This window comes from Globicephala melas, chromosome 2 (genome assembly GCF_963455315.2).
Source record: "Globicephala melas chromosome 2, mGloMel1.2, whole genome shotgun sequence".
Classification (NCBI taxonomy): Eukaryota; Metazoa; Chordata; class Mammalia; order Artiodactyla; family Delphinidae; genus Globicephala; species Globicephala melas.
In genome coordinates, this window is record NC_083315.2 from 144,978,008 (window position 1) to 145,003,770 (window position 25,763).

At 40.1% G+C, this 25,763-nt stretch overlaps 1 protein-coding gene across 1 annotated transcript; it reads right to left on the minus strand.

Annotated features, from left to right (window-relative positions):
- Positions 1-10,849: 10,849 nt before the first annotated feature.
- Positions 10,850-25,714, minus strand: ERH (ERH mRNA splicing and mitosis factor). The gene is made up of 4 exons (XM_030855353.2): positions 25,592-25,714; positions 21,894-21,981; positions 17,786-17,906; positions 10,850-11,360 (listed from the first exon to the last, which is right to left on the minus strand). Exons 1-4 carry the CDS (start codon positions 25,592-25,594, stop codon positions 11,258-11,260), a joined length of 315 nt encoding a protein of 104 aa, XP_030711213.1. The 5' UTR covers positions 25,595-25,714; the 3' UTR covers positions 10,850-11,257.
- Positions 25,715-25,763: the final 49 nt, after the last annotated feature.

Sequence of the window (25,763 nt, forward strand, 5' to 3'; positions counted from 1 at the left end):
TGACTCAGTTACTAGGAAGGTAAGAGCTAACTTCAGATGGGGCAGGAATTGGAACTGATGCAAGACCTGAGTGCTAGGAGAGGACTGTCTGGGGAAGAGCATTTGGGCAGAGGGAGTAGTGAGTGCAAGGCCTCACGGGAGACGCCCTTGGCCAGAATGAAAGAACTGCACAGCTGGGCGGGTACCTCCGTACTGGGGTTTCCTGTGTGGTGAGCTAGAGTCCTGAGCTCTGCTCCCTGCCTACCTGTCCATCCTCATTTTGTTCTGCTCCCCCTTGCCGTCACTGTGCCAGTCTTCTCTGAATTCCTCAAATGTACCAACCTCTTCCCCGCTTAGGGCCTTTGCACAGCAGATCCTCTGCCTGTAACATGCTTCTCCCCCACTCTGGCTGGCTGGCTCCTTCTCATTTTTCAAATCTCAGCTTAATGTCAAGGCTTATTGGGGCCTCTGCCTCTGCAAGCTCCAATAACTCAAAATATTATTCTCTCTCAAAAAAACCTAATGGTTTCCTTCATAATAGTAACCACATTAGTTGTGTGTGTGTGTGTGTGTGTGTGTGTGTGTGTGTGTGTTTTGCTTTTTTTTTTTTTGGCCGTGCCAAGCGGCACGCAGGATGTTAGTTCCCTGACCAGGGATCAAGCCTGTGCCCTGAAGGGGAATGGTGGAATCTTAACCACTGGACCTCCAGGGAGATCGTCGTAACCACACTAGTTTTACTTTTGACTGTAAGCATCATGAAGGTATCATGGATTGGGATTATGTCTATTTCATTCATTTATGAACCCTAGTTGAGGTAATAAAATGAAGTTGACCCCCGAGGCCTACACTCTTTTATAATGGAACCAGATTAATAGGCAAGTGCAGGTGAGAGTAACTCCTTGACACCATAACTCAATTAATTAGCTAATGGATTAATCAACATCGTGAGAACCTATTGATATTATTTAGAAGGAACTAGGGATTCCAATATGAAAGATTTGGTTCCTCCTTCAAAGAGCAGAGAATATCGAGGGAGGTGGACAATCACACCAACAATTCCACACAGTGGGATTAAGAACCATGACAGGGCTTCCCTGGTGTGCAGTGGTTGAGAGTCCACCTGCCGATGCAGGGGATACGGGTTCTTGCCCCGGTCTGGGAAGATCCCACATGCCGCGGAGCGGCTGGGCCCGTGAGCCATGGCCGCTGAGCCTGCGCGTCCGCAGCCTGTGCTCCGCAACAGGCGAGGCCACAACTGTGAGAGGCCCGCGTACTGCAAAAAAAAAAAAAACAAAACAAAAAGAACCATGACAGAGGATGCTACTAGAGCTCAGAAGATAGAGGACTGGAGGGATCAGGTGATCAGGGAAGGCTTCCTGGAGGTGGTGATACTGAGTCAAGCCTTAACCTGTGATTAGGGGTTAGAGTGTGTGGGCCTTGTGGACATGATCATAAGAGGAAGGGCTTGTGCAAAGGCAAGCCAGAGGTGACGTGGTGTACTCAAGGGACCGTAAGAAGTGTGGTGGGAGCAGGAGGAGGGTGGTGGGAGCTAAGTTTGACAGGTGGCTAGGTGCTCATCATAAAAAGCCTTGGGCATCAGGCTAAAAACTTGGACTTTATTTTAAGAGTCATAGACAGCTTTAAGAATCTTAAGCAGGAAAATGACTTTCATTATAGAAAAATCTCTCTTCCACAGCAAGAAAGAGGATAGACTAGGAGAGAGTAGTGGTAGAAGCTGTTCTTTTATCAGCAGAACGGCCCCCTCCTTTTCCTGGGAAATGCGCCTTCTCTTGTGGCTTGAATAGAGGCTTCCATTTTGTTAGAGACTGCATTAGTTATCTATCACTGTGTACCAAATTACCTCACAATTTAGTGACTGAAAACAACTCATATTTATTATCTCACAGTTTCTGTAGATCTGGGATCCAGGAACGGATTAGCTGACGGTTCTGGCTCAGGGACATCATGAGGTTGCAGTCAGGGTGTCAGCCAGGGCTGCAAGCATCTCAAAGCTCAACCAGGCCTAGAGAATTCACTTCCAAGCTCACTCACATGGCTGCTGGCAGGCCTCTCATGATCTGCTTCCAAGCCCACTCATGAGGGCTTCTCCACAGGGCTGTCTCACAACATGGCAGCTGGCTGCCCCCCAAGTGAACAGCCCGAGAGAGAGAGAGAGTGTGCCTAAGATGGCAGCCACAGCGTTTTCATAACTTAATGTAAGTGAGAGTCCATCACTTCAGCTGTATCCTTTTTATTAGAAGAGCATCATTAATAAGTCCAGCCCTCACTTAAGAGTAGGGGTTTACTCAAGGGCACGACTACCACGAGGTGGGGATCATGGGGGGCCATCTAAGCGGCTGTCTACCACACAGACCCCGCCTCTTCCTTAGGCTACGTGACCCAAACTGGGGCAACCTGAACATTTCCTTGCGATTTGTGCACTCAACCAGAAGAAGAAATCTTTCTAAAGTGGTGAAGCTTGAAGACTGTGGACAGCCATGGTCCCTACCAAGTAGAAGCTGGTCTGTGGGAAGAATGAAGCTGACACTGAAAGGGAAGCAGAGACTGGAAATAGCAGGCTTTCCTGATTGTCCGTGTTTCTGGTTGAATCTGACCCTGAGATTCACTTGTGCTCCGGCCATTCCCGTAGTTAGGTTATACAAGTCAATAAACAACACTTCCTCTGGTTTTGCCTAAGGTAATTCAGGTGGGTTTTTGTCATTTGTAACAAGAAAGAAGACAACTGACTAACTGATGCAGTCACACTGAGGCAGGCAAGTTAGGAAACTTGGAGTGAGACAGCTGAGAGCTGACTTAGGGCAGACCTAGGGCACTGGGAATGGTGATTAGGGCCCAAATAGGAGAACATATGAGAACTGAAAGCAGGGGTCACATAGGACTATCTTATTCATCATTCTATCCCCAGACGTTAACACTGTGTCTGGCACATAGTAGTGGAAATGAATGAATGAAGGCAGGGAGACAAAGGAAAAACAAGACTTGCTGACTGATAGGACATAGAAAATGAGAAAGAGGGAGAAATAAATCGTACTCTGGTCTCAGGCTTGAATGGCTGGCTTGCAGTCCTATTCAAGACAGGAAATGCTGCTTTGGATGGGGTCAAGGGGAAGGGTGATGAGTTTGGTTTTGAATTACTGGCATGTGTTTTCAAGGAGTGGCTAGTCTTAGGGAACAGAGATGTTAACCTGTCTACATGAGTTCATCTCTGTCATTGGCCTCCTTAGCTCTGACCATGTAACTGAGGGACGCAGCTACACGTACTCAAAGTCTATTTACTCGGCTAGAGAAAGACCTAATTTGGCAAATAGGCAATGACCACAACTGCCTTGGGACCTGGTGGTCCTTGATTAGGAATGGTCTAAAATTAGCATGACAAAAATCAGCTGTCCAGTGTCAGCCTAATGAGCCCTTCTGACTCCCAGCATGATTCTCCAGCGTTCCCGGTATGACAGCTTACACCCAGCCAGACTGGGGAAGATTATGGAGGCAGTCGAGAAAAGTTTGAAACTGGGTATTGAGAAAACACATTTGCTTTCCTCTAACAGGAACAATGTGTCAAATGCAAATACCCACACTCAGGCTGGGTGTAGCTGGCAGCTTTTTAAAAACTGGTGTTGGAAAGCTGTCAGAGGTGGGAAATGCCCCCTTTTAGATTGACACTCTGTGTCCACCCAGAAGCAGTCTAGGGAGATGGTTAAGCAAAGGTTGTTAAATTCTACCACAATTTAGTTTGAAGGGCTGACTCTGTTTACATTCCTGAGCAAAGCTCATTAACACGTGTCAGAAATGCAGCTTCAGTGGCTCCAAACATCCCAAGCTGCTCCCGGGCCTGCGGGAACGCCAGCCTGACACAGCATAGCTAGCTAGGCTTCCTTGTAAGCTCTTCTGCCACGGTGGCCAAAATGTGCAGGGCAAAGCCTTCTTTTGTGACCCACATATGTCCTGCTTTAAGAATTCAGCATGCCCTCTTCCGAGCTCAGGTTTCGAGGAGGGAGCTGGGCAGGTGGAATGGAGTAGTGAACATGAGGTGCTGTAAATGGCCAAGCACTACATACACAGGGGTAAGGGACCAGTGCTCACTGCCAGCCTCACAAACGATCAGCATTACAGCTACCTATAGCCCACTAGCACAGTAGTGGCAAGATTGTAACTGTGCTATCAATTTTCTTTCAAGCTTTTCATTATGAGAAATTTCAGGCATATAAAAAGGCAAAGAGATTAATGCCCATCTCCCAGTTTCAACAATTATTAAATTATGACTAACCTTATTTCTTCTACATCATTCCACTGGATTATTTTGAAAAAAATCATAGATATTACATCATTTTATCTGTAAATATTTCAGTACATGCTCCAAAAGATAACAATTAAAAAAAAAAAGCACAATACCATTATCAAACCTAAGGAACTTCACAACAATTCCTTAACACTGACGGAATCGTATACTAGTGAGCAAAGGGGGCTCCCGCACTCCCATCTCCTTTACCCTTCATCCCTCAAGGAATTATGTGTCAAATGCAAAGGAACAAAAAAGGAAAAAGATCAAAGCAAAGCAAGATTGTGCCCACACTAGGATCATCACCAATATCTTAGCAACTCTAGTATGTTTAAAACATTTCTTGAAATAGGCTAAAAGAGAAGTTAAACAGCAGCCCTCACATTTTTATCAGACCTTTTGGCATTTCCCAGTGCTGCAAGGACAGCCCATTAGAGAACCAAGAAGTGCTGGGAGGTGAACCAGATTCTTCGGCTGGTCGGCTGCCATAGGGTCTCAGGCCTCTACTAAGGTACAGGGATAACTTCACGGTAACGTGAATTTTTTAGACTTCTTTCTGGAAGTGTTGTTTTAATAACAGTATTAAATATTTCTGGGGAATACATTTTGTTAAACTACACCATATATAGAGAGAGAAAAGTGCACAAAACTCTAGGAGTTTGTTTTGTAGTAACAGTTGTTACTTACTGAGCTCTACATTTATCTTGAGGATTAAGTTAAACAGTAAAAATGGCACTAAAAATGGGACGTAAACAGCATGACAGCCATTAGGGCAGCTGGTCATGTAAGTGTTTACCATGTGAAATCATCTTTGTGGAAGAGCAGAGTGAGAGGGGCCTCTCCATGAGTGGCCTAGGTGGGAATCAGAACTAAGTGGGGAGATGTCTGTGCAGAGGGTAGCCAGGTGGTGGCTGTCAGAGCCCAGTGGGGCGAAGAATCTGTCCACGTGGGGAGCCTGAGTGACCGTCCTAGCCATGGGCTCTCAGGACAGCATGCTCCATGCTGATACCAACACCGGCTCAATGGTGGGTGGTCCCTTGAAGCACTGCTACAGAATCCCCCTATCTAAGATGGTCAGTTGCTGGAATTACTGGGCAATATTACAGAGATGGTCGCTGCTCATGTACCGGTCACATAGGCCTCAAATGCTCTGCTGTTTTAAGTAGTGACCATCAGCCTTTTACATGAAGGAAAGATGTAATTTCTCAAACCAAGTACTTGAATAGACCCAGAGGGCCTGGCTCAGAGAAGCCCCCAAATACTGGGGTATCAAGGCTTTCCGTCTTAAATCCCTTAGCGTTGTACCAGGACCTCATGCTAAAGAGCATTTGCCTCATTAGTACCTGTACCTTCAAATCCTTTAGTAACACCCCGCTGAAGGGAGAATGAGGCTAACTCCCCTTCTGTCAGTACAACTGCCACTTCCCATTGGGATTTTAAAATTTTTTATATATCTATCTATCTATCTATCTAAATTTAGGCTGCGTCAGGTCTTAGTTGTGGCACACGGGATCTTTTGTTGCGGCATGCAAATGATTAGTTGCGGCATGCATGTGGGATCTAGTTTCCCAACCTGGGATTGAACCTGGACCCCCTGCATGGGGAGTGTAGAGTCTTACCCACTGGACCACCAGGGAAGTCCCTCCCACTGGGATTTGCTTAATCATTGGGAAGATCATTATGGTAATCCTTTCTGGAATTGCTTTGTAGGTGAAAGGAAGCGGGTGACCATGCTTCTAACAGGCTTCCATGTTCACGGACAGTGTCAAGGACAAAGCAATCTCTGCAATCAATGGCCAGGACTTTGGAGAGAAGGGCCCAGCATTGTCTGGTGCTCTTCAAACTGTTCATCCTGAAGCAGTACTAAAAGACTCAAACATATTCTTTCCCTCAAAGAGTAGGGGGCAATATAGTTGACCAAGCCTGGGTGGGTCTTGGAACAGAGTAGATACTCCACCACAAATGCTAGTAAGTGAAGGTAGGAGTTAGCATCACCATGGCAACCCCTCCAACCTCAGGCTTCCGAGGAAGAAACCATGATCTACCCCATATCTCTTAAATTACAATCCAGAGACCTTAAATTCAAACATCTGTTGACAAGGACACAGGGCCCATCTCAGTTACGTGATGTAATCAGTTCTCATTAGCCTTCTCTCCACTCTCCTGAAAAGCATAAAGTTACCTCTGGCACAGAAGAGGCTTTTAAACCAAGCTCTTCACAATATGCCTGAAATTGAACATCCTGTTGAAGCGCTGAATTACAGAACAGAAAGGCGTGTGCTAGGTAAACTGACACAGGACCTCTAAATGTAGCTGAAGGGATTACTATTTTCTCCAAAGGTAAAATATCTTTCTTAGCTCAGGCTTACAAGTCAAACTATGTAGTGGAGGAGACAGGAAAGCGAATCACTAAGAAATTATCATCCTCTACGGTTTCTTTCACTGAAATTCCCCAGACCATCAACTAGCTTCTTCCAATCTCTCCATCTCCCAATTGTCCTCTTGATTTCAGTCTCTCAGCCCCCCCTTATCTCTTAGCCCATCTTTCACTTGCCTTTGTGTCTAGTCCAGAGCTCAGTTAGCCTTTTGATAGTATGCTTGTTACCTGTGATCCCTTGTCACCTTAACTCTCCCCTCCCCCACCCTAGAATTCCTCCCATAACAATTTTATATTGTTTCTTGTACTAAATTTATGCTCTCATCTACCCTCTACTAGATGGTGAGATTTATACTAAGATCATTCTTTGTTCACTTTTGTAGCTAATTATGTACTTCACAATGTTTAGTCAGATTCACTATTTACTATACATCTAATACACACCAGGCACTTTGCTATGTTATCTCCTGGAAAGCAGTGTGGTGTAGGATATCTTGCCTCTCAACGTGTGGGCACCTGGAAGTTTGTTAAAAATGCAGAATGTCGAAGTCCACTGACCTAAATCTGCATTTTAGGTGCAGATTTAGGTGCAAGAGGTATGCAACATTCAGAATGAGAGGTAGTGCTAGCACATCAGAACCTCCCGAAAAGTTTTTCACTTGATATATTTTGAGTTCCATTATTGAGTGGCATATTTAAGATTATGTCTCTTGGTAAATTTACCCTTTTATGATTATACAACATCCCTCTTTACCCCTGGTAACATTCCTCATTATGAAGTCTGCTTTTGTCTGATACTGACTATATAGGTCAGTTTCTTAAGCTTAGTGTTTGCATGGCATATTTTTCCCCCATCTTTTTACTTTTTTTTTTTTTTGCGGTACGCGGGCCTCTCACTGTTGTGGCCTCTCCCGCTGCGGAGCACAGGCTCCGGACGCGCAGGCTTAGCGGCCATGGCTCAAGGGCCCAGCCGCTCCGTGGCATGTGGGATCTTCCCGGAACGGGGCACGAACCCGCGTCCCCTGCATCGGCAGGCGGACTCTCAACCACTTGCGCCACCAGGGAAGCCCCCCCCATATTTTTACTTTTAACCTGTTTTTATACTTTTATATTTAAAGTGGGTTTAGCATATAGTTGTGTCTTGCTTTATTGATCTAGTCTGACATCCCCAATCTTTAAATTTAAGGGTTAAGACCATTTACATTTAATGTAATTACCAGTATGATGGGGTCTAAATCTACCATTTTGCTATTTGTTATCTATTTGACCACCTGTTGTTTCTTCTGGGGGTCCTGGAACAGAGTAGATACTCCACAACAAATGCATGTGGGTGAGAGGGAGTTAGCTTTACCATGGCAATCCCTCCAACCCCAGGCTTCCACATTATCCTGCCTTCTTTTGAATTGAGGGTTTTTTTTTTTAAGTGATTGCAGTCAGGTTTACAGTATCTTTCACTTTTCACAGTACATCTTCAAATATTATACCACTTCATGTTGGTGTTAAAAATCTCTCAAGCATGTATTTCCATTTCGCCCTACTGTCCTTTACACAATTGTTGTTTAATTCTAGATGTTACACACAGTACATCTTTAAACAGTAAATTATCTACTAGAAAATTTAAAAACGAGAAAAAAGTCTATTGTATTTGCCCACATATGTACCATTTCTGGTGCTTCTCATGTTGTGTAGATCCAAGTTTGTTTTTATTTTCCTTCTGCCTGAGGAACTTCCTTTAACATTTCTTGTAGTACAAGTTTGCTAGCAACCAATTATCTCAGATTCTGTTTGTCTGAAGAATCTTTTATTTTGCCCTTTTTTTTGAATATGTCCAATGAATACAGAATTTTAGGTTGACAGTTTTTTCTCTTAGCATCAAAAAAATGTCATTCCATTCTTCTGGCTTGTATAGTTCCGGATGAGAATTCTACTGTCATTCTTGTTTGTTCCTCTGTATGCAAATCTGCGTTTTTCCTCTGGCTGCTAAGATTTTCTTTCTTTTTGTTTTAACATCTTTATTGGAGTATAATTGCTTTACACTGTTGTTAGTTTGTTGTATAACAAAGTGAATCAGCTATATGTATACATATATCCCCATATCCCCTCCCTCTTGCGTCTCCCTCCCACCCTCCCTGTCCCACCCCTCTAGGTGGTCACAAAGCACCGAGCTGATCTCCGTGCTATGCGGCTGCTTCCCACTAGCTATCGGTTTTACATTTGGTAGTGTATATATGTCCATGCCACTCGCTCACTTTGTCCCAGCTTACCCTTCCCCCTCCCCGTGTCCTCAAGTCCATTCTCTAGTAGGTCTGCGTCTTTATTCCCGTCCTGCCCCTAGGTTCTTCATGAACTTTTTTTTTTTTAGATTCCATGTATAAGTGTTAGCATATGGTATTTGTTTTTCTCTTTCTTCACCCTGTATGACAGACTCTAGGTCCATCCACCTCACTATAAATAACTCAATTTCATTTCTTTTTATGGCTGAGTAATATTCCATTGTACATACATGCCACATCTTCTTTATCCATTCATCTATCGATGGACACTTAGGTTGCTTCCATGTTATTGTAAATAAATATGGTTATTGTAAATAGAGCTGCAATGAACACTGTGTACATGACTTCTTGAATTATAGTTTTCTCAGGGTATATGCCCAGTAGTGGGATCACTGGGTCATATGGTAGTTCTATTTTTACTTTTTAAGGAACCTCCATACTGTTCTCCATAGTGGCTGTATCAATTTACATTCTGACCAACAGTGCTAGAGGGTTCCCTTTTCTCCACACCCTCTCCAGCATTTATTGTTTAGATTTTCTTTCTTTATCACTAGTTTTTAGTTATTTAATTATGATATGTGTGTGTTTTATTTATCATACTTAGGGTTAGTTGAGCTTTGTGAATCTGAGTTTAGAGTTGTCATCAAATTTGAAAATTTCTGGCATTATTTCTTCAACATTTTGTTCTCTCCACATCCTCCTTTTTCCGGAGACTCTCAATTATACATTTTAGACAATTTGTTATTATCTTACAGGTCACTGAAGCTTTTTTCCCCCGATTTCTTTCTATGCTTCAGTGTTTAAGTTTCTATTGCTCTAACTTCAAGTTCATCGCACTTTTATTCTGCAGTGTCTAATCTGTTGGGCTTTAAAAAAAATTCTTATTTATTTTTGGCTGTGTTGGGTCTTCGTTGCTGCGCGTGGGCTTTAACTAGTTGCAGCGAGCGGGGACTACTCTTTGCTGAGGTGCGCGGGCTTCTCACTGCGGTGGCTTCTCTTGTTGCAGAGCATGGGCTCTAGGTGCAAGGGCTTCAGAGTTGTGGTGCATGGGCTTAGCTGCTACGCAGCATGTGGGATCTTCCTGGACCAGGGCTCAAACCCATGTCCCCCGCACTGGCAGGTGGATTCTTAACCACTGTGCCACCAGGGAAGCCCAATCTGACTTACTTTTGGATCTATATTTTTTCCTGAGAACATTTTAGCTTTAAAAATTAGCTGATTCACAGTGAAATATTAACTAAAGCTACACATATAATTTCATTCTGCATAAAACAAAACAGTTAAAGCTCTAATGTGGAAGTGAGGGCGGGGACAAGGGAGATATGAGGCCAGTCATGAAGCCTCCGAAAAAACTGCCGATCTTATAGTGTGTAAAGATATTATTTGCTATTGGTGAAGTGTGATAATAGTAGAATCAGGGAATGTTCTCATATATGACTGGAGGTACAATGTAGTGTATGTTCAAGTCACAATGTGACCACAATCTTTACACTAAAACCAAGATTATCTTGTACTTCTCTGTGGTCTTTCCCTCACCCTCATAGCTTCTATACAGGGGTGGTAATCAGCATTCAACTGCTGAAGGCTATGAGAAGGCACAAGGACCTTCCAGAAGAAGTACATCACCAAAGCTAAGGAATTAACCTGGCTGCTGCTGTAGATAAGCTATGTCCCCAGAAAGAGCTTCATAATGTTTGCATCAACAGTCCTTGGAGATACAACTGAGATTCACTTACAAGGATGGAAAATGAGGTAAAAGCTCTTTAGCTTCATATAAGCCACAGCAAAACAAATTCAGCACATACATAGGTTTTCTTCAAATTCACTGTGTAGCAGGCTACTGGTCTAGAAACTGATAATGCTTTGGCAAGAAAATCCAATTCAGTTGAGAGACAAAAAAAAAAAAAAAAAATCACTCAGGGGGAAAATATAACTAAAGGACATTTATTTGTTTCTCACTAAGACTTTGTCTTGAGGACATAACTAAGCCGCGTAACCACCCCCACCCTGATTTGAAGAAGGGTTAGTACAGTGAATGTTATAAAGCAGATACGAACAGTCTGAAGGACTGGAACCAACATTAACTGACAAAAACCAACTTCCACCTAAATCATCATAAAAATGTTTAAGTAAAAAAAAAAAGGAGTGGAGAGAAGGGGGCAAAGGGGGTTTCAGATTGAACAAGATCCTATTTTATCTAATACATTCAATCCTGGCTAGAGTGTACCAAAATGGAAACAGGATTACTATAATACAAAACTTCTACTACAGCACACTGTACACACCTGTGTTCCAAGCCCACCCCCATCCCCCTAACGCTTCCAAACTCAACTATTTCCCGGCCTGTTGGGCCTGTCGACGAAGGAGCACGTAGATCTTCTCTTTAATCCAGTCTTTGTTATAAGGCTGGTATGTCTGGGTATCAGCTCGGTAACTGAGGAACAGAAAGGTAATAAGCAAAGTTACAATGGTCAATTACTGTCACGTTTTTAAAACCTGAAATCATAACTGCCCAATGATGGCACAGATGTGCACATGTTCATACATGAACTTAATGAAAATGTAAAAGAGCAATTACATAACTGTTGAATTTTAAGCGATATGAAGTTTAGATCACCTAGTACTATCTTACAGCAGAAAAAGAAACCAAGGCCTAGAGATCTTAAGTTATATGTGTAATGTTACACATCTACTTCTTGACAAAGTATGACCAGAAACCATGTGTTCTTTCTCCTACATAGTTACTATTTTTATGTTTTTTTTAGTGATTAAAAAACAAAAATTGAACACTAATTCAAATTTGCTAAATTTACTTTGAATCAACTTAAAAAAAACAAACCTTTAACATGTTACTGCCACAAAGATTTCTTCCCTGAAAAGTATTAACAGGAGGAAATACTTTTATATACATCCAGTATTTTAGGATTTGCTTTTTAATATAAACAATGCTAGAGGCTGGGAAGGGTCTGGAGTACAAGGAGTAGCATTAGCAATGAAGCTCCACTAGGATTCCAGGGTTTTGGGAGTACAAGGCATCGACTTAATAGCCAAACCACTCAAGGTATCTTTAGAGGACTCAAAAAACAGAAACATTCCAGCTGACCTACAACTGAAATCTAGCTGGTTAAGCAGTAAATTCATTTTTTTGGAGTTAAAAAAAACTAAAGCTATAGTATAAAAAAAGCAGACAATAAGTAAGCAGAGATTGCACAAATACAAGGCACATCACAGTGTTTCAAAGTCATGTGCACCATCTGGTGGAAACATCGCATGTCATTCAAGAGAGGCGAAGGATATAACTTGCCTTAAAAAAAAAAACAACAAAAAACCCTTAAGGATGCCCTAAAAAAATGAAATATCTAGTTTATCAATTATTGTTTCATTTTACCCAGAAGCCTCATTTTTTAGCTTCTCAGCAAAAAATTATATACATAAATACAAATGATAGTAAATACCTATTAAGAAGTTGCCAACTGCTAGGTATTGCTTTAGGCACTCATCTGAATCAACTCACTTCATCCTGTTTACAACAGGATTGAGTGCCTAAAGCAATACCTAGCAGTTGAGTAGATAAAATTATTATCCTTTTTTTTATAAAGGAGGAAACCAAGGCTCAAAAAAGTTCAGTAACTTATTAGCTAAGTGACTTCAGGCAAGGAGTGAAAGCTTAAACACTCCTGACCAGAGTCCTTACCATGAACCACTAAGCTAGAAACCTATGACCCAATTTTTGAAGAAAAACAAACTCCAAAGTAGGAATGCCTTACACCATTATCACATTCTTTCCCTGAATGGCAAGGTCAGAATCTGGTTTATTAAAAATGCATGAGCTTTCTACTTTTACAAAACATTTGGCTTTTTACTAATGTCCTTTTGTTACAATGAGAAATACCCTAAAAAGTAAACCAATGTTCTTTGACTATCCTCTGTTCATATGTCCTAATTAAATAAATGCTAATCTAGTCTACTCCAAGGTAGGGCAGAATAGACTACAATATTTATATTAACACTGGAACAGAAATAAAAAAGGAAAAGAATTTTTCAGAACTATAATATCTGGGTGGGACAGCCTTATTTAGATCATTCACCCCACCAAGATCACTTCAGAATCCATCAACTTGCATGCTATTTTCCAACGTAAGAAATAGTTAATAATGCCTTCTTTATGGAAAGCTGTATATTGATGGCTGTTAATTGACACTTGAAAATGAGACAATTAAATGTTAAGTACATTAATAAAATCCTTAGCTGTTGGTACAGATAAATCATTTAGCCTACTATTATGGTCAGTAAGTGCAGGTTTAGGGACTTCCCTGGCAGTCCAGTGGTTAAGACTCCACGCTCCCAATGCAGGGGGTGTGGGTTTGATCCCTGGTCAGGGAACTAAGATCCCACATGCCCTACAGTGTGGCCAAAAAAGAATAAAACTAAGTGCAGGTTTATGCAAGAACAGAAGCTGTGGATCTGAGCAGGGAAATCAGCTGGGGTCTTCACTGATATCAAGCTGTCTTCCTGATTAGGAAGGAGTACCTTCCTTATTACAATAACTAAGGATAAAAATGTCCCTCTGTCCCTAAGCAAACAAGAAAAGCCCTCATCTTCGAAAGGCCAACAGGCTGTTATCTTAATCTTTAAAAAAGCCTATTTAAAAAAGAAAAAAAATGAAAAAACAAAAAAAACCACCTTACAGATCACAGAACTGTGAAGAAATCTGTACTCTGATTTCAAATATATGAAATATAAATCCTTCATGAATAAATTTTACTATTAATGCATGGTCAGTTTGTTTTGGGTTTAATTATGTCAACAAAGTATCTTATTTATTCCATTCTTCCTCTACTGGTTTAAGAATAAATAATTAAAAATGTCTTGCCATTTAAACTTAATACAAGCAACAAGTACACAACAATTACAAACCAAAAATGAACTTAATTCTTGGTCTGAGGCCAATTCTTGGCCAAGTCACAATCCCTGATTAAGGAGAGGGGCAGGATGTGCTGTCATAGGAAATGCCATGGCAATAGGTGACCTCTTTGGAAGCAATTCTGGAAATCTTATTTCTCTGGAACATTCAAATAACAAAGTCATATGAGCAAAATGGTTCTAAATCCAAATTTGATTCTGAAAGTTTTCAAAGGCCAAAAGTTCAACATTAGAGATAGAAACATAAATAGCTACAGTTTACAGTTTTATAGACAATTAAAAACTATAGATTACCATTAATCTCTCTTTTATACTATCTGAACTGCTACAGCTTAGAAGGAATTATCTATAATAATTAAATAATTATTGTAATATATATAATTGTATATAATATATATAATTAAAGATGTATTTCCTCTGTTTTGCTTTAATAATGCAAGTATTAGAAATCATTTTAGCATGCTAGACGTAGTTTCTGGTTTACACTTAATGGCACGAAGTTAGAAACGTTATGTTCTATCACTAATGACATACCTGTAGTATGTCCCCATAAAAGCTACTATTTTACTCTGTGTAACTTTCACTGTCAAAAAACCAACATAACACCTCTTTATTCGTTAACAGTATGATTTAACTCACTTGTGAAATTTGAAACTATCATTCTACTTGGGGCAAATTTTAAAGAACCAACCTCCTCATTGTAATTAAAAATAAAACCCTGCCTGATGTCAACCTAGTTAAAAATGAAGTTCCTGCCATAGACCTGATACTGCTGTGCTAAGTAAGCACTGCATCCTCACCAGTAGTCCTGTAAGGCAGATGCATCTAAATTTTACAAATAAGCAATCTGAGGTTTAGCAGTATTAAGCTAACTTGCCCAAGGGAGCTAGCAAATGACAGAGCCAGGATTCAAACTCAGCTATGTCTAATCCTAAAACTCCAGTTAGATCTTAACCATAACCTCCCAAGGTTGTAAGTAATTCCCCATCTGCTGCGAATGAGTGCCATATCCCAAACCATCAGGATTAGATACCCAATGTCTCAATAAGTGATTTTTATAGAATCAGAAAGACAGCCATTAATTTTTAAAATAAAATCAACAATTCATTTAAAGAATGAAATGAGAATATGCACACTAGCTCTGTTAAAATTTTAAGTTCCAACTGAAACATCCAATGTTTAAGTTCAAGTGTGAATATTTCACCAAATACACCTAGAACATATATTAAAAAACAAAAACAAACAAAACTCTCCATCAGTATAAAAATAATATAAAATACCCACAGCTTAATCAGATAAATAATATCAAAGATTTCTGAGAATACAAGACACTGCAAAATTTAGCATGAAAGAAGTCATATTAGATTCTTTCACTTTTATTTAGACCATCCTATCATTTCCGACTGTAGCTCTGTAATGCAAATGAGAGAAAAGGAAGATTACCAATAATTTAAAAAAGCTATGCCTCAAATCATATTATATTGACGACATGTATTTTAACAACCAATATTTATTCAATACCAACTATGTGCCAAATACTATTCTAGGCACTGGGGATACAGCAGTGAACAAAAACAAAGCTCCCTGTTCTCAAATTCTAGAAAGTAAATAAACACATTACTGGTGATTTCATATCCACTAGATGATCCTGCCAACATCTGGGCCTCTCAGTTCCTTGAACTCCTCTCCTCCAATGATCTCATCCCCTGCCCTTCCTTGGCCAGATCCCTATACCTTCTCACTACCAGCAACTTCAATCTCCCAATTTCAAGCACCTCGTTCTCTGATCACTACTTCCCAATACCCCACCTTCAACAATCCTTTGACCCCACTGTGACCTGTAATTAATTGATCCTACCTGTCCCCACGCCATCCCAACCCCTACATGGTCATTCAGTCCTTTGCATTAATACTCCCTTGCATACATCCTCAACTGTTAGCAAAATCTCTGCTGATTCTCTACCTGTAGAGACTCACCTGTAACCATTCAGGTTTAGAGTGACTAGGAAAAACCTATTTATCACATGATTAATTTAACTTCATTATCAAGTACCTCTTAAACCACACATTCCCTAATCCCTTCACCCTCCTAGATAATTTCTTACCTCTTTTCACAAGCCTCCGACACCTCCTCCCTCACCCTTAATTTCAAATGGTGTCCTTCTTCCTATTTTCCTGAGGTAACTAAAGCAATTAGAAAACAACTTCCCCAAGCTTCCACCATATCTGCCCATCCTTCCTACTTTACTATTAACGTACTGTCCAAGATCCTACCTAAAGCCATCAATTTTCCCCTCTCTACTATATCATCCCAACAGCCTGCAAACTTACCATTATTTCTCTCAGCTTAAAAACAAAATTAAAGGGAAAGAAAAAGTATTCCTTTCTCTAGCTATAACCCCATTTCTCTGCTCTGCTTCTGAGCTAAATTCTTCAAAAAAGTTGTCTGTGTTGGCTGCCTACAATTTCTCTCTTCTCATTAACTTAAACTCACTGGACTATATAAAGATTTTACTCCTGTCACACTACCAAAACTGCTCTGGAAGTCACCAAAAACTTCCACACAGCTAAACCAAGAGTCAGTTCTCAGTCCTCATTAATTTGATCTACCAATAATATGAAGTACTTTTGAGTTGGCTTCTAGGATATCACCCTCTCTGCCCCACCAAATTCATCTCCCTCCACTCTCCCCCTCACTTATTCTTCTGCAGCTTCACAGGGTTCCTTTTAACCTGATTTATTCACTGCTCAATCCCCAGTGCCTAGAACACACATGGTACATAGTTGGCACTTCATAAATATTTGTTAAATGAATATGTATGTGTCTCTTTCTGTGTGTGTCAGGCAATAAACAGATCAACTATAGTCATTACAAACCAACATAGCGTAATATATATAGCTCTATTGGCCTCAACAGTTTTCTGAGTTTTTATATTAAAATAATAAAATTATAAACACATATCATTAAAGACCAGAACTGGATCACCTGAATGTTCTGAATGAGCAAAATGAAATGGCTATAAGTGAAACACAATGAAGAGATGCAGAAAACAAAACTCAAAAATTGCAAGGAAATGCTTATTTTCACCAGCAATCTTTGGTGTGACGGCAAGTCCAGGCTTGGCTCCAGTGGTGATCCAGGAAATGGCTCAGAGTAGGACCTATATGTTTTTCACCACTGAAAAATATTTTTTTCTTCTAGCAGTGTCTGGCATGTAATAAACATTAAGGCATCTGGTGACTGAAGATCTCATTATAAGGTACTTCCATTTTCCCTTTTAAAATTAGCTGTACTTATACTCAGGCTCTTGTCCAAAAATGTTGAGGAGACTGAGTAAGTATTACAGACTCACTTGCTCCTTAGTAATAGTGGTGATAAGTAATTATCGAAATAAATTATAACAAGCATAATATGTTAGAAAAAAATTTTAATTTGACAAACCTCTGAGAATAGAAAACATAAGGGTCTATAAAAAAAAATCTCATTCTAACATGCCAAAATATACTTGATTAACACTGGGTGGAATTAAAATTACATTCCATTTCAGTCCTATATATATTTACATTCTAAAAATAATGTCATGAAAACAGAATAATCTTAGTTTTAATCCAAAGCCAACTGCTTTAGGATAAAGACTATAATGGGGGAAAAAAAACTAAGAAAAAGATTATTAAGTTTAAGGAACAAAGTTCTCAAAGTTGATGCATACTAACTGCATCAATTAGCAAAGTTCTTTAGATTTTCCTGTGCCTTTAGCTTTATGGTGACAACTTAATTTATGAGCCACATGCAGAAGAAATATTAATTAATACATAGTAAGCAAAACACAAAGATCAGTGTCAGGCAGAGTGAGTTCCCAACACCATAAATCGCCTCAAACAAACAAACAAACAATAGAAAAGTACAATTTAAGAGATATGGTGGCTAATACTTACACAAGGCAGCTGAGGTCTGCCAGGTCATCAATGAAGTCAAATAACTGACTGATATCATAAGTGATAGAGGGGCTGTTGGGATTCATTCTCTTCAGATGTTCTTCATACATTTTACAAACACCTAAGAGGGAGGAGAAAACCAAGATCTTACAATTATATGAACTTTAGATATGAGTAGTGTTATATGCTAATATCGTAATATTTATTTTTATCAAGTTGGGCTGGGAAAAGAACAGTAAGTTGATCACTTTTGTTTTCACTGTTGCCACTAGCAAATTTTTAAAAATTTTATAAATTCACCAGAATGTTGGTATTTTGTGCCTTAATAATAAAACTTTTTTTTTTTTGGCTGCACCGCGCACAGCTTGTGGCACTTAGTTCCCTTACCAGGGATCGAACCTGGGCCCCCTGCCGTGGAAGCGCAGTGTCCTAACCACTGGACCGCTCGGGAATTCCGACAGTGTGTGTCTTAGCAGGTTTTTCAACAAATAAATATGTTCTATCCTGTACATACAGGTCTTCATGTACCTCTAAATTGACTTCATAAATTTCCTAAGAAAAAGTAATATTCAACCACAGAGTTGTCAAAAGCTATCTTAGTAAGGGTTTTTTTTTTTTTTAAGTTTTAGTTATTTTATTTATTTATTTATTTATTGGTTGAGCCAGGTCTTAGTTGTGGCATGCACGTGGGATCTAGTTCCCTAACCAGGGATCAAACCCGGGCCCCCTGCATTGGGAACACGGAGTCTTATCCACTGCGCTAACAGGGAAGTCCCTTAGTAAGGGTTTTTGATTGGTACTGGTACACACACTGTGATCAGAAACATCACTCATAAGTTCCTGAATAGAAAGGGTGAAATGGAAAGGAAGTAAAAACCTTTCACAATGAAGGAAATTTCATTGTCGCACTGACTCACAGTTACCATCATACTTAGCGGTGAAAGACTGAATGCTTTCCCACTCAGATGAGAAGAACACTAGAATATCCGCTCTTGCCACTCTTATTCAACATTGTATTGGAGGTTCTAGTCAGGTTGATTTGGCAAGGAGAAGAAATAACAAGCATTCAGATTAGAAAGGAAGAAGTGTACCTATCTCTATTCACAAGTGACAAGATCTTATATACAGAACATCTTAAGGAAACTACAAAACACAAACTATTAGAACTAATAAATGAGTGCAGCAAGACTGCATGATATAAGATCAATATACAAAAATCAATATTTCTATATCCCAACAATCTGAAAATGAAATAAATAGCATCAAAAAAGAATTCTTATGAATAAATTTAATAAAAAAGATGCAAGACACACACTGAAAACTATAAAATGTCACTGAAAGTAAAGATTTAAATAAATGGAATGCTATCTCATGTTCATGGAACGGGTGACTCAGTATCAAGATGGTCATACTCCCCCAAATGATCTATAAATTTAATGCAATCCATATCAAAATCCGAGGTACTTTTGCAGAAACTGAGAAGCTGATCCTAAATTTGATACAGAAATACAAGGGTCCAGGATAGTCAACAATACTGAAAAAGAACAAAGTTGGAAGACTCACACTTCCTGATTCCAAAACTTATTACAAAACTACAGTAATCAAGACAGTGTGGTACTGCTTATGCATAAAGACAGGCACACAGATTAATGGAATAGAAGCAAGAGTCCACAAATAAACCCTCACATCTATGGTCAACTGCTTTTCGACAAGGAGACCAAGACAATCCAATGGACAAAGAGTAGTTTTATTAACAAACGGTGCTAGGACAACTGTACATTCACATGCAGAAGAAAGAACTTGGAGACATCTCATGCCATGTAAGAGATGGATGAGTAGGTGGAGCACAGGGGATTTTTAGGGTAGTAAATGGTCATTACACATGTCAAAATCCACAGAATGTTCAAAGCAAACATTAACGTAAACTATAGACTTTAGTTATTAATGTATCAGTATTGATTCTACAATTGTAACAAACGTATCAAACTAATCAGGATATAAATAATAGGGAAAACTGGGAAGGGGTGGGAAGGAAGCAGGGGTATGATAGAACTGCACTTTCTAACCAATTTTCCTGTAAACCTGAAACTACTCTAAAAAAAATTAAATCTATTAATTTTAAAAAAGGGATGCGGGGAGGGAAAGCTCTGTATTCCAGAGGAATATTAACTACTATAACGAAGAAAAATAAGAAAGAAAATTACCATTTGGCAACCACCCTGTGAGAACTGATTCCAGTATTTCCATTTTAACTTTTAAAATGGAAAATAAACCACCATTTCTAATTTTAAAAGAAAAGAAAAAAAAAAGAGCTATCAAGCCACAAAAAGACATGGAAGAACCTTAAATACATACTGCTAAGTGAAAAAAGCTAGTCTGAAAGGGGTACATATGGCAATGATTCCAATTCTATGACAAGGCAAAAACAATGGAGGCAGCAAGGAGACCAGTGGTTGCCAGGCAGCAGGGATGGGGTGAAGAGGGATGAACAGGTGGAGCACAGGGGATTTTTAGGACAGTGGGCCTATTTTATATGATACTCTAATGGTAGATACATGACATTCTGCATTTGGCAAAACCCACGGAACTGCATAACACAAAGAATGAACTCTAATGTAAACTATGGACTTTAATAATAATGTATCAATACTGGTTCATCAACTGTAACAAATATAGCATACCAATGCAAGATTTGTTAATAGGGGAAACTGGGGTTAGGGAGAAGTATATGGGAACTCTCTGTACTTCCTGTTCAATTTTTCTTTAAACCTAAAACTGCTCTAGAAATAAAGTGTATTCATTAAAAAGACAGTGTAGGGGCTTCCCTGGTGGCGCAGTGGTTGAGAGTCCGCCTGCCGATGCAGGGGACATGGGTTCGTGCCCCGGTCCGGGAAGATCCCACATGCCGCGTAGCGGCTGGGCCCGTGAGCCATGGCCGCTGAGCCTGCGCGTCCAGAGCCTGTGCTCCACAACGGGAGAGACCACAACAGTGAGAGGCCCACGTACCACAAAAAAAAAAAAAAAGACAGTGTAGGTACAAAGTCTACCTTAATGGCAAGTAAGGATATCAGCAGAGGAAGGGACCTAAGAAAAGAACAAGAGCCTTGCTCTTCTAGAGCAGAATCTGATGGCAGGATCAGGAAAGCGTAGAAGCTGTCTCTAATTACTAGAAGTAGCATTTTTCCCCCCACAGGTCTACCCATTGTTGGTTTTAAATGAAGAGATTTTAAGTCTAACCCCGTTAGCTTCAGATAATCAACAAATTCAGGGACATGCCAGCAGCAAAAACACCGACTATAAAATCTTTATATGAAGTGAAGAATGTGCAATTTGCTAGACAGGGCGCAGGGTGGTTTACTTGATATAACGATTAAATGTAAACATGAACCCAATTTGTGATGATCCAATCTATGTGCTCTCATCTAATGGTTTACTGAGGGCTAATACTTCCCTTCAGGGTGGTGCCAACTAATCAAATGTACATTAAAGTATACTGATTTGGTTCCATTTGCCTTTATTCACTGAGCTAATTTTTTACTTTTTAACATTCTGATGGACCAGCTTTTAACATTTATTTGTTTAATAAGCAGACCATTAGGTTCTGTAGGCACTATTAGGTTCCTCGAGCCTGCCTTAACAACTCTATAGTGCTTGAGTTTAACCACAATATATAAGGAATACCTGTAAAATATTTACATAACACAGTAACAAAATAACATAACAAATAACAGAACATTTACATAACAATCAGAGGCTTGGGAAAGTCATTATATAATGAGCTTGATTAAAAAAACGTAAAGTAATATTTGCAACAGAAAAAGACAGTATATATAATTTATATTTCAAATATTCAACAAATACAGTCCTAAGTATCTACTTTCCTTGCTCAAATTAACAATGCAAGAAATCTGGAGGAAAACACAAACTCAAGACACCTGAGAGCTGCAGCACCTACCACTCTCACCCCGGGCCAGCATCAACAAGCTGGTGTGGATGCTAGCGTAGGAATGGGGAGTCTCTACAGCCCAGCCCCCCCGACCCCCCAACACCTCCCCACCCCCGAAACAAACGCAAAGATTTCTACCCCTCGACTAGTGTTTAAACTTACCTTCCATGCATTCATTCACAGATTCGTAGTCAGCGTAAGTTCTGCCTTCTGGCCTCTTGGTAGGCTGTACCAGCAAAATGGTGTGAGACTGTGGAAAGAAAAGTGATTTCAATGTAAGTTTCCAACTCATATTTGAGGAATTCATAGTATGAGACAGAATCTCCATTCATGACAAATGATCACTGGTTATTAAAACACTATTAATCAGGGTGCTCCTTCTACAATACTTGCGCCTTTGCCCAAGTGTAGCACCAGAGGCTGGATTACCTTCTGTAGGGTCTCTCTTAGCCTCCCAGTCCTTAATGAGTGCTTTCTCCAACTTTTATTGCACTTACTGGCTGCAAGTACTCAGCATAAGCTACCTGTACTGTTTTTTCTCTTTTGCACCTATCTTCCTAGCCAGATTATAAACCTGCTTAGGTGTTCTATCTCCATTGGTCACTTTCTAGCTCTAGCCCTATTAAGTCCCTAATAAAAACAGATATGGGCTGATGAAAGGAGAGAAAAAGGAAAACACTATAATGACTGCAAGCACTGCATCAATCTATGTTCTTTTTCTAACTTTAGCACAACAGTGAAGTCACATCTTATCCAGGGATTAGACTCAAACATTAAGGCGTAAGATAAATTGGCAATATAAAATTAGTATATATAGTTAACATTACCCTAGAAAATCCATTAAATTATTCACCTAGTAGATGACTCACCTTAAGGGGCTATGTATTTTTAAACTCTGGAATCACACAAAATAGCTAGAGGATCACATTGTAAGAGATGTGAATAGGCCTAAAGAACAGCAGATAGACTTTTATCTTCCATCTCACCCTCAATGGGGAGCATGTTTTTGTTAGTGGGTCTATTTTAGGGTTTCTCAACCTTGGCACTACTACATTTGGGGCTGGAAGATTCCTTGTTGCAGAGGCTGTCCTGTGCATTGCAGGATGTTCAGCAGTATCCCTGGTCTATTCCCACTAAATACCAGTAGTACCTGCACTCCCACCCTCTCCTGGCCAAGCTGTGACCACCAAAAATGCCCCCAGACACTGGTCTGTTGAGGGTACAACCCCTTCCAATTTTTTGCCAAGTGTGTAAGACTTATTAAATAAATTCAAGTATGATGTAACCTCACTGTAAACCCAATCCTAAATCAAACTATTCATATTTTTCTCTTCTCTTCTGCTGTACTATTATTTTTGGGTAAAAAACAAACAAACAAAATCTCCTAATTACAGGAACCAAACTGTTTTGAAATGATCAGAATTTTTAACCACCAACAATCTGCAACTGAAATAGCTGATGCCTAGACTTTCTGAATAATTACCCCAAAAATAGTACTTTGAACACAATATGAAAAACAAAAGAATTTATCGTACTCCTCCCTCCCCATCAAAAATGGAGTCATTCTGATTAAAAGTTTGAGGATTTGAGATAAAACAAAACTTGATGACAAGAGATGAAAACTAATTCTCACCTATAATGGCCTGAACACAATCAAGGCCTTTCTTAAATAGTGAGTAAAAGCTAAAAAAAGCAGCATATTAGATTACGTGTTATTTATAAGTTTTTATAAGTCACCAGTAGTTTCAATAGGTCATATGTTGAGAAGAAAATTAATTTATAAACTACATTAGCATTCCTGCAAAAGGGCCTGCCCCATACACTAGCCATACCAGTTGCTACTATATTTTGTTCTTATTCTAATGCAAAATAAAGGATTAAGTCACTTAAAAGAGTAAAGATATGGGAATGGCTATACAGTATGCTTTTTATATCTACCCTTAAAGTGAACCTGAGCGAAGTTTACTGTTTTCAGTACTTACTGCCCAAAGACAAGCCTTAAAAATTAAGAACAAGAAATGACTAAATTTACAGAACTGTAGTCAAAATGATTATTATTCTTAAGTGACAGTGCCTTTCTGTCACCAGTTTAAGATCATAATACCTCTCAAACCAATTTTGGTCACTTTCTTCTTATTGGAGCCATTTTTGGAACCCTTTCGTTTTACTAAAAATCCAAATATATTTGCCCTATCAATTTTTTCCTTCTTCTGGACAGATTTGGTCCTGGCCTTCCTTACGGTACTCTTTCTCAGGGGAATGACCAGTTCCATATATATATATATATATATATATACATATATATATATACACACACACACAGACACACACATACAAAACATAAGTACATATAGGCAAACATATATATATTTATATTTGCCACAATAGGGAGATAACACTGTGAAACCTAAATCAGAAAAATAAAATTTATGCAGGATTACCTTAATAAAATCCTTATTCTCTGATTACCAAGTGGCTTTGATTCACTCTAATGAATAGTTAATCCGGCTTTGTTAACTTTTTTAAAGTCTCACAAACATGAACCCTAAGAATAGTCATTCTACTGTTGCAGAAATACTACAGTACATAACACTGGCTCTTTAGCTTCAAATGCTTCTCCCCAACTACCAAAAAAAAAAAAAAAGAAATCGAAGCTGGTATCTTCAGTAAAGCAAAAGTACTTAAGACTTCTGAACCAATAATTGTTCCCTTTAAATACAAATTCCAATTTTTAATTCTACTTGACATAAGGAATTATCACTGATATTTGTTCAACGAGAATGGGTTGTTGATATTAACCGCTGTCATTTTCCCAGATTTTAATCTAAGCATTTTAATACAATACCAAATAGTGACATAAAAGGCACAGAAAGAAGGAAACTCAGAGATGAAATGACTTGCCCAAGGTCACATTGCCAGTTATAACAAAATAGGAACTGGAAACCCAGTCTTCTAATTCCTAGTCCTCTTTGGGAGATTATGTTGGGTCAAACATTGAAATTCAGAAAAGGACAACCTGACAAAGTTCCTTGTTAACATTAGCTGCATAATCTGTTAATAACTGCAGCAACCAGAAAACGAAAATTGCAGTGTGGAAGTAACCATGACTCCTCAGAATCCCTGTCTCCTTTTTGCGGATTACAAAATACACACACACAAGCAAAAAACAAAAAACCACAAACAACCCTTCCCACCCACTCCACTACCAACCCGGTCAGATTCTAAGGAACCTGGACCTTCAGCTGAACCTATCTTTCCCGCCTCCAGCCCCAAGAGAATATAAATAACGATAAGCACAGGATTAAGGGCTGAAAAAACAAAAAAAAAACCCCACACCAAACCAGGCCTCTGGAGGTCTTAGAGAAGAGGAAAAATATTACATATTTTCCAAAAAAAGCAGAGCACAGAAAAACAAAAGGGAATAGCCGAGAGAGCACGCTACAAAGCAAAGACGACCCCTCCTGGCCCACACGCTGGGTGCAGTAGACTCAATCTGTCAGCTTTGGGACAGGATTGTCAGACATCCCTCGGCCATTGTTCCCACAGGAAGCTAGAGAGTTTGGAGGGAAAGGGCACCCTCCCCATGCCTGCCTCTACCAAGCAGCAATCGGGAGAAAGCGCATCCTCCGCACCGCACGCCTTGCCCGAGCCAGCCGGCGGGCGCGCAACCGCAGGGCGGACCCTGGCTCCGGGGCCTACCGCCAGGCCCAGCGTCTCCGCGGCGGGAAGGGGAAGGGTCGACCCACACGCCGGAGGGCCGAGCAGCTGCATACTCGCGCTGGACTGGGTGGGGAGAAGAGGTAGGGGCTGGGGTCACTCTGGAGGCTGGGGGCTCGGGGAGCCGGTTAGGCCTTTCTCACCATCGCGCCAAACGCTCGCTGCCGCCGCTACCGACTCCGCCGCCGACTCCGCTGCCGCACACGAGTTTAGCCGCAATGTATCCAACAGCCAATCCCCGCGAGAGGAGCCGCCGGAAGTCGTCAGAAGGACACAGCGAAAGAACCTTTCGGACCATAGAGACTAACATATTTC

Coding starts and splice junctions, on each gene's coding strand:
- ERH (XM_030855353.2), bottom strand. Junction 17,907..21,893: donor TGTGAATGAATGCATGGAAG/GTAAGTTTAAAC, acceptor CCTCCCTCTTAG/GTGTTTGTAAAATGTATGAA. Junction 11,361..17,785: donor GCAGACCTCAGCTGCCTTGT/GTAAGTATTAGC, acceptor TCTGTTCCTCAG/TTACCGAGCTGATACCCAGA.